Genomic DNA, 11,950 nt, shown 5'->3' on the forward strand with positions numbered 1-11,950 from the left:
ACTCTATTTGATTTTGCATTAATTACTGGGCTCAAGTGTTATGGTGAGGAAATTGAATTTCCGGATGTTGAGAACAAATTCATGACAAAGCATTTTCCTGGGGCAACAAAAAATGTTTTAAAGATGTTGTTAAACAAGTGTTTTAAAGATCAAGATTGGGGTGTCTGGACTAATGCTGATAGAGATGTTGTTAGGATTGCGATCTTATATTTCATCCATAATTATTTACTGTCTAGTGAAAAGAGAAACGTGACAGTACCTAAAAAATATTTTGATTTGGTTGTGAGTGGACGATATGTAGATTATACATGGGGTAAAGAAACATTCGATGATCTGATTGTTAGTGTTCACAATAGAATGCAAAAGATACTTCAGTTTTACTGTCTTCGGGGTTTTCCGTATACTATGCAAGTTTGGATATATGAGTGTTGTTCCAACGTTGACCCCAATTTAGCTGTTAAGACAGGAAACCGAATTCCAAGAATGTTCAACTGGAAAACAATTAACACACAACCAACGGTTTCCCTACTCATGTCGGGCATGTTTAGAGAAGGTGTTTCCAAGGTAGAATTTCTAAAATAAAATACATTCTTATTACTTAATCCTTTACTAAATTAGATCCTTCATAATATGTTTTTGCCAAATACATGTTTCTTAACTACTATTTTCACATAAATACATTGTTTGACAGTAGTCATACTTTTCTATTTCAATGTATTTTAACAAATACAGGACTGACAAATACAGGTCTAACAAATACATGACTGATATGTGCAATGTTTCCAAATTTACAGGATCACATTAACTTTAGGAACATTGTTCCTCTGACCAATGAAGTTGAAGAGCTCGGGTTGCATCCATTCTTTGTAGACAGATCTATTTCACCTACGCAAATACAAGAAACGGAGGATGAGTATGCTGATTTCTCTACAACACCACCACATGTTGCTGCTGCCAAAGAAAAAGAATGGAAAGACGCTGCGAAGTCTCCACCACGCAAGAAATCTAGGAAGACGTCAACTGCACCGTTGCCTGTGGAAAATAGGCAATCAACAGTCCAACAAACTGTCATCCCACCGTCAGTTCCAACATGAGTTTTTGTCCCAGTTTAGCCCGTTCAATCAAAAGGAAAAGAAACAGTTGGTACAAGTACACACTGGGCATCTGTTGATGATTCATCCACCAGCAAATCAGATGACATCAAATCTTTGAGGGAAGATTTCAACAAATTCAAACAAGATGTAAGTTTTATATTTTTTCCGTCATATATGATGCATTTTATGTTTACAAATACAATTTGTTTTTGTCATATATGATGCATTTTATGTTTAAAAAATGTTTTTATAATCTTCCTGATCTTGTTTTCTGATTTTTCTAGGTTCTTGATGCATTCAAGTCTGTATTTACTGAATTAAAGGATTTTTGTCTTGCGATGGATGAAAAATTAACAATGCTTTTGAAAAATAAAAAATTGAATCAAAATTCAGAAAAGGTATCTTAACTTAACTAATACATTTGTCAATAAGGACAGAATCAGTATATTTTTTCAAATTTATTTGATAAATACATATTGTATTTGTAGGGGGCTAATAGTGAAACACATCCTCAGTTTTGGTGACGAGAACATACATCAAGCAGGTGATGCCTACATGGACCATGATGATGGTATCCAAATGGATACTACTACTGTTCATGTTTCTTTTCCCGAGCTATGTTACAGATTACTTTGCCAAGTATTTGTCAATTAATTTTCTCTCACGATTTATTTCTTTATGTTTTTGTTGATTTATTTTTAATCATGTTGTTTTGATTCATATTATATGGCATTTTTTTTATTAAGGGTGATGGTCATGAAAAACAAGCGGATAATGGCAATGGAAGCAGTGATACTGTCAAAGTTTCAACATAAGAGATTTTGAAAGGAGTAGGTGATCTTTCGGGAGAACAGAAGATTTCCGATGAATGTCCGGCTGTTGAGACAGCCAAAGAAATAGTGGAAGAAAAAAAAAGAATCCGATATTTCAAATGATACAGAGGTATGCATTAAACTTGAATACGTTTAATTCGCAACCAATCTGTTTTTTTTTTCTTTCCAGTTTTATATGTTTGTATTTGTTAGGTTATTGCACAGGTATTGGCTGATATAGCAAAAGAGCATCCAAAAGAACAAGTTACACCACAAAAGAATGTGGGAAACACTAGCTTTAATGATTTTGTGGATCCTGGTGCAAAAGTTTGTGACGTGCAACCTATATCTGAGTGGTATCTGCCCGACGAAGCTTGGCCAAGTCAAACTCCTGAAAAAGAGATTGCGAAAATAGAAGAAACTGAAAAATAAATAATTCTTCATCCATCAGTTCCTCGGACTATACGGCCCAGAAAATACCAGACCTCACCATGGTGCACAAAATTTGGTATGTATTTACATCTTTTTGTTGTTTGCGGTACATTTTTTAAAGTGGAACAACTGTCGATTTTTTTTCACAAATAAACAAGTAGTAGTTCGGGCAAGCAACAAATGCCTTTGTTTGACAAGAAACACCCCTTTTATCAATTTCTCATTACCGATGTGTTAGACCTCGATGTATTTGAAGAATTCTGTGAATGGCTTAACAAGGGAATGCTCAAAAGGCATGATGTCAAGTATGTTTGTAAGGTTTTTATGAATTTTGGAATAATTATGAATGTGTCGCTTTTTTCATAATGTATTTGTGTTTTTTTTTTTTCAGGAAAAATTATGAAGATCATTATAGGAAAAACATGGGAGCTTTCGAGGATGGCGTCCAATACGATTTTGTTGTCACAACTGTTAAAGATAAGAACTGGTTTTATCTTTTGTCAATGGATGGTCATTTGTGGAATGACGAGGTAATTTTTATAACAATTTTAATTACCAAAAATATGTATTAATTCATATCTAAAGTTAACCCATGTATTTTTGAATCATTTCAGCATATTGACGTCATATTCTACTACTTTCGGAAGAAAGGAAAATATGACATGAACAACAACTACAATTTCACCACTATTGATTGTGTTTTCAAGCAGCACTTTGATGTTTGTTATCACACATTCCACAACGTCGGAACACAGACCGATGTTGCCAACGAAGAGTCTACTTTGATCAATTATGTCAAGGGCCACAGACTACTTGCGAATGTGCCATGGCATACAGTTGACAATGTGCTAATACCATTCAACATAAAAGAAGAAAATAATTGGGTGTTGGTTGTTTTGTCATTCTTGGACAAGTATTTTTTATTAACACTTATATTTTAAATATTACAAAAAATACATGTTTACTGATATTCTGATTCCTGTTTTTTTTTTAAATGAATAAAATTTTGACATACGTCTTTATGTTTACAACTCGTACCATTCTGCTCGGTACGCAGCAGTTGTGAGGACTGAAGTTGATAAACTGGCCACATTACTGCCATATTTCCTTAATATGTCGGGATTCTTTGTAAATCGAAGACGTCTCAGTTTGGTTAAGAATACAGCTTCTAACGATAAGGGGCAGACGGATACCCTTGATGTTGTTTATGTTGAAAATCTGCCTCAGCAAGAATATGGTAGCATGTAAATATTTCCAAATTAAAAAGTTATTTTAACCAACAAATACATGTAGGATGCATCAGTCTATTCATACAAATACATAAATATTTAAAAAAACATACATGGTGTTTATATCCAAATAGATAAGTCATATAAATTTATATAAACATACATTTTAATACTCTTTTCAAATACATTCTGTTATATGTATGTTTCATTACAAAAAAATATTTACAACACTTTTTATCCTTAATTATAGTTAGTATTAAAAACTAACATGTATATCCCTTTTAATCACAAGGACTATGGTGTATTTGTGGAAGCATATGCTGAGTATTTGATCACAGCTTGGAGTATACTAGATAATATTGATGCACATATGCTGCGTATGAGATATCGCACACTTTTATGGGGATACGCCCAAGTCAAGCTGGCCAACAATGTTGAGAGTGATAGTGAGGTTCCACCAAGACCAATTAGGACTGAGATAGATTACAACACTGTTGATGTTCATGATGTTTGAACAATTATGTTAGGATAAACGATGTTTTTGTTCTTTTTTTTTTCTTTAGTAGCTTGTTTATTGTTTTAGATGTATTAGATTGATGTTGGATTATAATTTTGTGAAACGAATGTGCAACCTTTTTTTCAAGATTACTATTAATGTTGACAATTATTTAACTGTTGAACATACTATTCGGAAACAAGAAAATTTCATTGAATATCAAAAAGTGGCCTTCAAATACTGACATCATTAACATCTATAAACTATGTATTTTACAAATACATAATGTTTTTTCAACTTAACTGCTAAAAATACATATCATTTTTTTTGATATAAAAACCTATTGTTCTTGTAATCCACATACTATATGGTTGTTGTATGTTTGAATGAACAGAAAAACAATCTTCAAGTATTCACATTAAGTTTCTTTAACAGACATACACAGTTATTTACTCAAGTATGTTATAATACCAAATTTAATCTCAATGTTTGTTTAACCTCTATTCATGAATTATTGATGATTTTTATACTGTCAACATAGGTAGTAAACTAGATGTATTTGTACATATGTTGACAGTAATCAATGAATTTTACGACAAACATTTATACAAAACAAGAATTATAGAAATACAGATAATAAGTGTTAATAGAAATTATTGACACATTTGTCCTTATTCTTAAAAAAAACTGGAGTATTTCCCTAAGTAAGGGTACGATAATAAAAACATAATTGAAACCAAATCATTTCCTCCTAGGCTCAAAACCACACGAACGCTTGTTGTGTCCAAGTTGTCCACAAGTACTGCAAGCATGTCTCTTTTTTCCAGCCATTAATTCATGTAAAGGTTTGTCACGCCTCTTCGTTGGCCTACCAGGTGGTCTTTTGTACGAATCTCGGCGGCAACACCACTTAATTCAAGATGTCTTTTGGAATTTTCCATTCACGCTGGTCTGGTAGAGGATCCACAGCAATATTGTATGTCTTTACAACTGTCTCCGGCTTGAATAAATCAGAGCAATAATCATCAACAACCAAAGATTTTTGTTTTATAACAGCCCATGCGTGCGGACATGGGATTTCGTCTAATTGAAACATACGACAACTGCATGTTTTGTTACTCAGATTAATAATGAAACGCCTTCGTCCATCATTTACTGCATACCCAAATTCTGTTGATGGTTCAATCTGTCAAACAAAAAAAAACATTATGTATTTGAATTTCTTTCAATATAAACTGTTTTAAGAGCAAAAATACATTCAATAAAAAAACAGATTTCATTATGTAAAATGAGTCTTCAGATTAAAAAAACTAAAATGTTTTTTTTTTTCAATCTGTCACAATAAAAAATAAATGATTTTGAAACATACCGTCATTCAATAAAAAAACAGAATTCCTTATTAAAAACAGTATTTAAAATTATTATTTTTTTATAAATATATTTATTTTTTTATAAAAACACATGATTTTGAAACATACCGTCATTCGTAGACACAAATACTCATTGATTGACAGCATCTCTTGGTATTTTTTACCGAGTGTGGTGAACGTGTATGTTCCATTTCTCCTATTATTGTAATTCCATCAACCAAACATCTTTCGAACCTCTTCCAGAAAGTCATATATCGGCAGTTCTCTAGCAGCTAGAAGATGTTTGTTAATACACTCCACAATGTTAGAAGTCATTGTCCAACCTCGGTTAACAGTTGCATAAACTCTAGCCCACCTATCCCTACCAGCTTCATCCAAATACTCTGCAACCCGCATTTCTACTTTCTGAACCTTAAGCATCAACTCATCAAACTCACCTTGCGTATATGCTTTTGCCATTGAATAAAAAACAGGCGACAAAATATCATGGCTTTTCCTGTATTTTTTACATAATTACCCTATAGATGCCATATACATGCATAATGTGTGACTTCTGAATAGATTCTGAAAACAACTTTGTTTATACTCTCATGCCTATCGGATACGATACACATGTTCTCTTTTACTCTGTATGTTTCTCTGAAACGCTTGAAAAAGCACGTCCAAGATTTGTCATTCTCAGAATCAAGCACACCATATGCTAGGGGCAGTATATTACCTGCATATATTTAAGTATTTCTTCTGTAAAAAAAAATATTGTATTTGTAGTTATTAAGATTAATAAACAAAAGGCATCGTGAATTTTAAACATACCTGCACCGTCTAATGTGCTTGCAGACACAACTGTTCCATTGAAGGGTGTTTTTAAGTGGCTACCATCAATAACCACAATTGGTCGACAACACTCAAATCCCTTGATAACTGCATAGAGAGCAATAAAAACATACAGAAATTCATTCTCTCTGATTTTACACATCTTTATATTTGAACCAGGATATGTTTTATCCAATATATATAGGTAACCAGGTAGCCGGTTATACGATTCAGCCATTGTACCCCTCAAATCAATCATCACCTTTTCCTTTGCCCGCCACGCAACCATGTATGAAACGTCCATGCCAAAATCATTTTTTATATCCTTTGCAATGTCTTTAGGAGTGTATTTCCTCTTATGATTTGTTATTTTTGGTTTAACAATTTCATTTATCAATCGACTCGTAGCTTGTCGTTGGGAATACACTTTTTCCTTTAGGGGACATGTATGTTTATCTTGAAACTCTCTAATTCTAAAAAGTTCAGACTTCCCTATACTTGACGCCCTCAATTTCCAATCACAATCATCAGATACGCAGACAAGTGTGTAGCTACATATAATGATCACGAGTTAAAAATACATTAAAGTCAAATACAATAATGACCACAAATAAATATAATCAAATCATTATTAAATACTGAAATATTTTAAATACTGAAATATATAAAAACAAGTTTTTAAAATACATAATGTAAAAGAAAACTGTTTCACGTATAAATTTGTAAAAAATACAATCTAAACATACACTGTAACAGTTTTAAACATACACTGTAAATTAAACATACACTGCTACTGACATTATAAATAAGCATAGTCACAATTTCAAATACACAATCTACATGGTAAAATGAAATACCTTATTGCATTACACCTTTCTGTGTGGAAGTTGAATCGGTTTGTAATCGCATAATTCGCCATCATAGTTTTTAAAGTATCCTTGTCTTTGTAAACTTGATCGACTGCAACTACCTTTTGGTTTAGGTCGTCTATAACCATGAATTGTTTGTTTTCAAACAACACATCAGCCTGCCCACAACTAGATGATGTTAATTCTACCGAACCAAATGTTTCTCCCAATGATGACTGATTCGTGTAACCGATTTGCAAGTGATTACCATGAACATAACTCTCTCCGAATAAATATATCTCCAAACTCCTATCACTTGTAGTTATACACAGCAGATACATTGGTAATGCTTTATTCTCTTTCTTCAACTCCACATACACCTTTACACCCATATCATTGTGAATTTCAATTGGGATTTCATCACCTTCAACAGTATAGTTTACGTATATGTTCTGTCGGAATTTATCCAAATTCAGCTGTGTTGCAATTTTTTCTAAAAATTCAACATACGTAGAATACTCTTTGAATGTGACCGCATCAATTTTGTAATTGACGTATTTATTTTCATCGTTCCAAAATCCAAAGGGTTTAATTAACGATTAAATATTCGACATCTGTTTTACAACAACTTTTATTCAATTTTTCTGCATTAAAAAAATTGAACATGAATAAAAACCAGATTCTACCAGGTTTAACATACATCACACATAAATATTGACAAATACAACATACATCATACTGTTAAATTGCAAATACACATTTGAAAAAAGTTAGTATTAGCATTACAAATACAACATATACTCAATTATGTTATTGTATTTGTAAATACGCACAATTTTGACAGGTAACATATAAACCAAAAATACAACATTAAATTATTCAATTTACAGTCGACAAATACATAATTCGTTTCAACAACTTAAACCATTAAGAACATTAAATATGTCAATCAAAATTTCCAAAAACTGGATTTATTTGCAGTTTGCATAAAATAATATCGAACGTACATTATACTCGGTAGTATTTGACAAATACATAACAGAAATACTAGATGAAATTTATACCAGTAATATTAAAGAGATTTATAATTGATGTTTTTGTTTGAAATTATACCAATTTAAGAACATATTCACCTTAAGATAAGTATTTTTTCAAATAATTTTTTCATCAATTTCAAAACTAGTGATTTTTATTGTAAATTTAAAAACAGATAAACAGTACTTGACGATTGACATACACCTATTCAAAATTCACTATATTGTATTTGATCGATCAACCTGAAACGATGATCTATAGCTTTTTAATTTTCGTAAAAAAACAAATTTCAACAGATTGTTAAAAATACATGATTCTTACGGTAAAAAAATCTAAATAGTAGATTGATGTAACTTTATGAACAAATTTTTGATATAAAAAATACGTATCGATTGAATTACCTCAAACGATGATCTTCTTGGTGATCTTTTTTTTTTTTATTTGAAAAAAATAGAGTAGTTGAAGGTTCAGTAGATTTTGAAATTTGAATTTGGTTACGTTTGATTTTGAATATTTGATTGATGAAGGAAAATTGTTTTGAGCTGATTTTGTGGAACTAAAATTTGAATTTACCAAATATAAGATTAATTACAGCTTTAATGGTACATGGTTGATTAGGCATAATTTTAGGCGTCTTTTTTTTTTTTACTATTTGACTGTATATTTGTGAGTTAAACGTACACCCGAAAACATACACTTAAAGCTGAAAAGGTAGATACGTTTGGTAAATAAAAAAAGGTAGCTATAATTGGTAGGAAAGTTCCAATAGGTAGCTATTTTGTTAATTTTACCTATAAATATATGTTGGGCCCGTACTGGCATGGGCTCCGATATCTAGTATCAAAATGATGGTATCAGAGTCATGTGAAAACAAAAATTAGTCCTAGTATATGTTGTTCTTTTCTTCAATTAAAATTGTTTTACCAATGCCCTATGACAATTACTGCATCAATTTTTCCATGATGGAGAACTATTAGTGGAAGGGCATGTTTGAGACAAGTTAACGATGAGCTTTTATAGATTAATAGATAAACATAAGGCATATATAAATAAATTGCAAACATTAAGGACATATTTAGATTTTTTTTCCCCTACTTTATTAGAAGGCTCAATGAATTCTGAAGCTTGTTGTACTCCCATTTATAGATGAGTAGTACACGTATAAGATATCTCTGTCCGAGGATAAATATATCACTTAGGATAAGTATAACATCATGGCATTCTCAAACTTATAGCTCCTTATCATAGTGAGATAATAATTTGTTATTTTAAAAGGTTGATCGAGTAATTTACCTCTATATGCAGCTTAACATTTGTTCATCAAAATCTTAATAGTAGTTTGCAAAATTGTAAGTATTTTATTGTACACTTAAACTATTGCTGCCACCCTTTATCTCTAGTAATCCTTCCAGGATTTTTATTGGTGCACGACTTTTAGCAAGCTGGACACACATGAATTAGTTGGTCTGGATTACCTTTGACAAATGACTTCCACTAGCAACTTTGAGCACCTACACATTTGCCCCAGTTCAGTCCATGAGAAGAACTGATTGGGCTCAGCCCTGGATAGACATAAAAGAAGTGGCCCAAGATCATATCTTTATTGGCTGATTTACACAAATGGACCTTTTTTGGCCATCATTTAAATTTGGTCCTATTTTTTTAACCTATTTTTTTTAAATTGTGCAAATGTAACACTTAAAAACTTATCCTTCCGGATAATGTTAGACTCGGGTCTAATGTGTATTCATATATTTCTCAACCTTACAGGTAAAACGTTAGACTTTAGTCAAATGTTTGAAATAGCTTACAAAATCTTAGACCGTAGTCTAATGTTTTCTCATCAAAAAATTAATTTGCTCAAAAAGGATCTTTAGACCGTGGTCTAAAAGGTCAATAAGTTGTAAGAAAATAAAAAAGAGGGTCACTTACTAAACAATGATAAGTTGGTATTTTACCAACTTATCTCTTCTTCAATTTTAGATTTTTGCTATGTTTGATTGAGAAAATAGTGCATTTAATGTCGTTTACTTCCGTTTTACAGGTTTTGTATGATTTAGAATTGATCGGAATGAAACCAAGTGAAAAATAAGTCAAAAGAGGCTAAATTGAAGAAAATGAGAAAAGTGATAGAAGGACAAAGTGTGGCTAAAATTGCAAATCTGAAAATACGGGGCTGTTTTCTATCATATTTTAATTGGGAAGATTTTGGAACTATAAAAAGAAGACATGAGAGAAAATATATGATCATCTTTGGCCACTTTTCAACTTGGAGAGCTAGGGTTTCATCACCAACACTTTGGAAGAGAAGATTGGAGCACTTTAATGAGCAAATTCTTGACCTTTTCTTCAATTTCATGTTATGTATTGAATATCTAAGTGTTTAGTACTCTATTCCATTACTTGAATCTTGTTTATGAAATATTCATTGTCCAAGTTTTGGATTGAAACTCTTTTTATGTTTATGTATTGAATGATATTTATTTCTAATGAAGTGAATCTTTGTTTCTTTAATTAATTTCGTTCTTTAATGTTTCTTAAGGAATTAGCTAACCTTAGGACTCACTCATTTACTTCGATTTGAGCTCGGAAGAAGAAAATTGAGGTTGAGAAAGATTAATTAACAAGGATTTGGGGCTTTAAAACCTCATTAATAACTTGAGCTAGGAATAGAAAAATTAACTTGAGAATCAATTGGTTGTGCTTAATACCATACTCTAAGGCTTATTAAAAAAGCTTAGAGTGAAATTCATTGATTTGGCAGGAAGACTTTCAATGAGATTTTAAAATCGTTAGCTATTAACATAGACTCGCCCTTAGTTGTAAAATCGTGAAATACGTTGGATCGTTACTTGAGTGTAAATTCCCTTTTATGCATGCTTGTGGTCATTGATCATTTCACTTGCTTTCTAAGTTAGTTTACATTTTCGCATTAGTTGTAATTTTCTCAAAATCAAAATATATCAAGTTTTGGCTTAGTGTAGAAAGTGAAAATTCCTTACTTGTTTGATTGCCTTGATATTGTTCTATGTGGGATTTGATCCCACTCATAATTGAGTGAATTATATTGCATACGACCGTATAGACTTTATCTTTGAGGAGTGAATTTGGACGTTATCAAACAACTACCCAAAAAGGGATAAATGGTGAAATTTTATGTTTTTATTTTAAGAAAGCCCTTTTTTTCTTCAATTGAAGAAAACTTGTTACTGTATTTAGTTTGCTTGAAAGCATACACCCACTCTTGTTACCATAATTAGTTTGCTTTAGACCATATATGATACTCGAATATATATATATTTTTAAATCTATTGCATTTGGAGATCAGGAAGGGGAAGAGAGAAGGGATCGGAACTGTGAGAATTATATTGTATGTAAATTAATTATGTAAGAAATTCTCACCCAGACCATATCTATGTTTTGGCTTCTAAATTGAATGGCAAAGTGCTAGTATATATTTTTATTCTGAAACCCATTTTATAGAGATCTGAGTAACTCACATTTAGTATACAAAATAATAAGTACTTCTATTATAAAAAAACCTTAAGTGATTGAGTAACTCATACTTTGAAGCATATCCTTATTTTTCTTCAACACCCGAGTTACATGCGGTAAACTGAAAAATGAGACCGCCAAACCTTGTAGTGAGGTGGTAAGTATCCCCACATCCTTAATTAGAGGGTTTAGTTCTGGAGTCGCCTTTCACATGGAGCGTTTTATCCCCAAACTAGAACCTCCTGGCATATATTCGGATTGACCGGGCTCCAAAATGAGTACTGGCCATTGGGTGAGAAAAAAAAAATGAGACAAACAACAAGTAC

At 31.7% G+C, this 11,950-nt stretch overlaps 1 protein-coding gene across 1 annotated transcript; it reads right to left on the bottom strand.

Annotated features, from left to right (window-relative positions):
* Nucleotides 1–4,973: 4,973 nt before the first annotated feature.
* Nucleotides 4,974–7,486, bottom strand: LOC132643737 (uncharacterized). The gene is made up of 6 exons (XM_060360268.1): nt 7,104–7,486; nt 6,457–6,797; nt 6,247–6,354; nt 5,969–6,151; nt 5,668–5,882; nt 4,974–5,249 (listed from the first exon to the last, which is right to left on the bottom strand). Exons 1-6 carry the CDS (start codon nt 7,484–7,486, stop codon nt 4,974–4,976), a joined length of 1,506 nt encoding a protein of 501 aa, XP_060216251.1.
* Nucleotides 7,487–11,950: the final 4,464 nt, after the last annotated feature.

This window comes from Lycium barbarum, chromosome 6 (assembly GCF_019175385.1).
Source record: "Lycium barbarum isolate Lr01 chromosome 6, ASM1917538v2, whole genome shotgun sequence".
Lineage (NCBI taxonomy): Eukaryota > Viridiplantae > Streptophyta > Magnoliopsida > Solanales > Solanaceae > Lycium > Lycium barbarum.

What these genes read in the sequence shown, in the direction of transcription:
- LOC132643737 (XM_060360268.1), bottom strand. Translation starts at nt 7,486, where the DNA reads ATGGGTGTAAAGGTGTATGTGGAGTTGAAGAAAGAGAATAAAGCATTA. An exon ending in GAAAGGTGTAATGCAATAAG is followed by an intron (nt 6,798 to 7,103) that starts GTATTTCATTTT and finishes CATTATATGTAG; the next exon opens with CTACACACTTGTCTGCGTAT. An exon ending in TATATGACTTTCTGGAAGAG is followed by an intron (nt 5,250 to 5,667) that starts GTTCGAAAGATG and finishes TTTGTTTGACAG; the next exon opens with ATTGAACCATCAACAGAATT.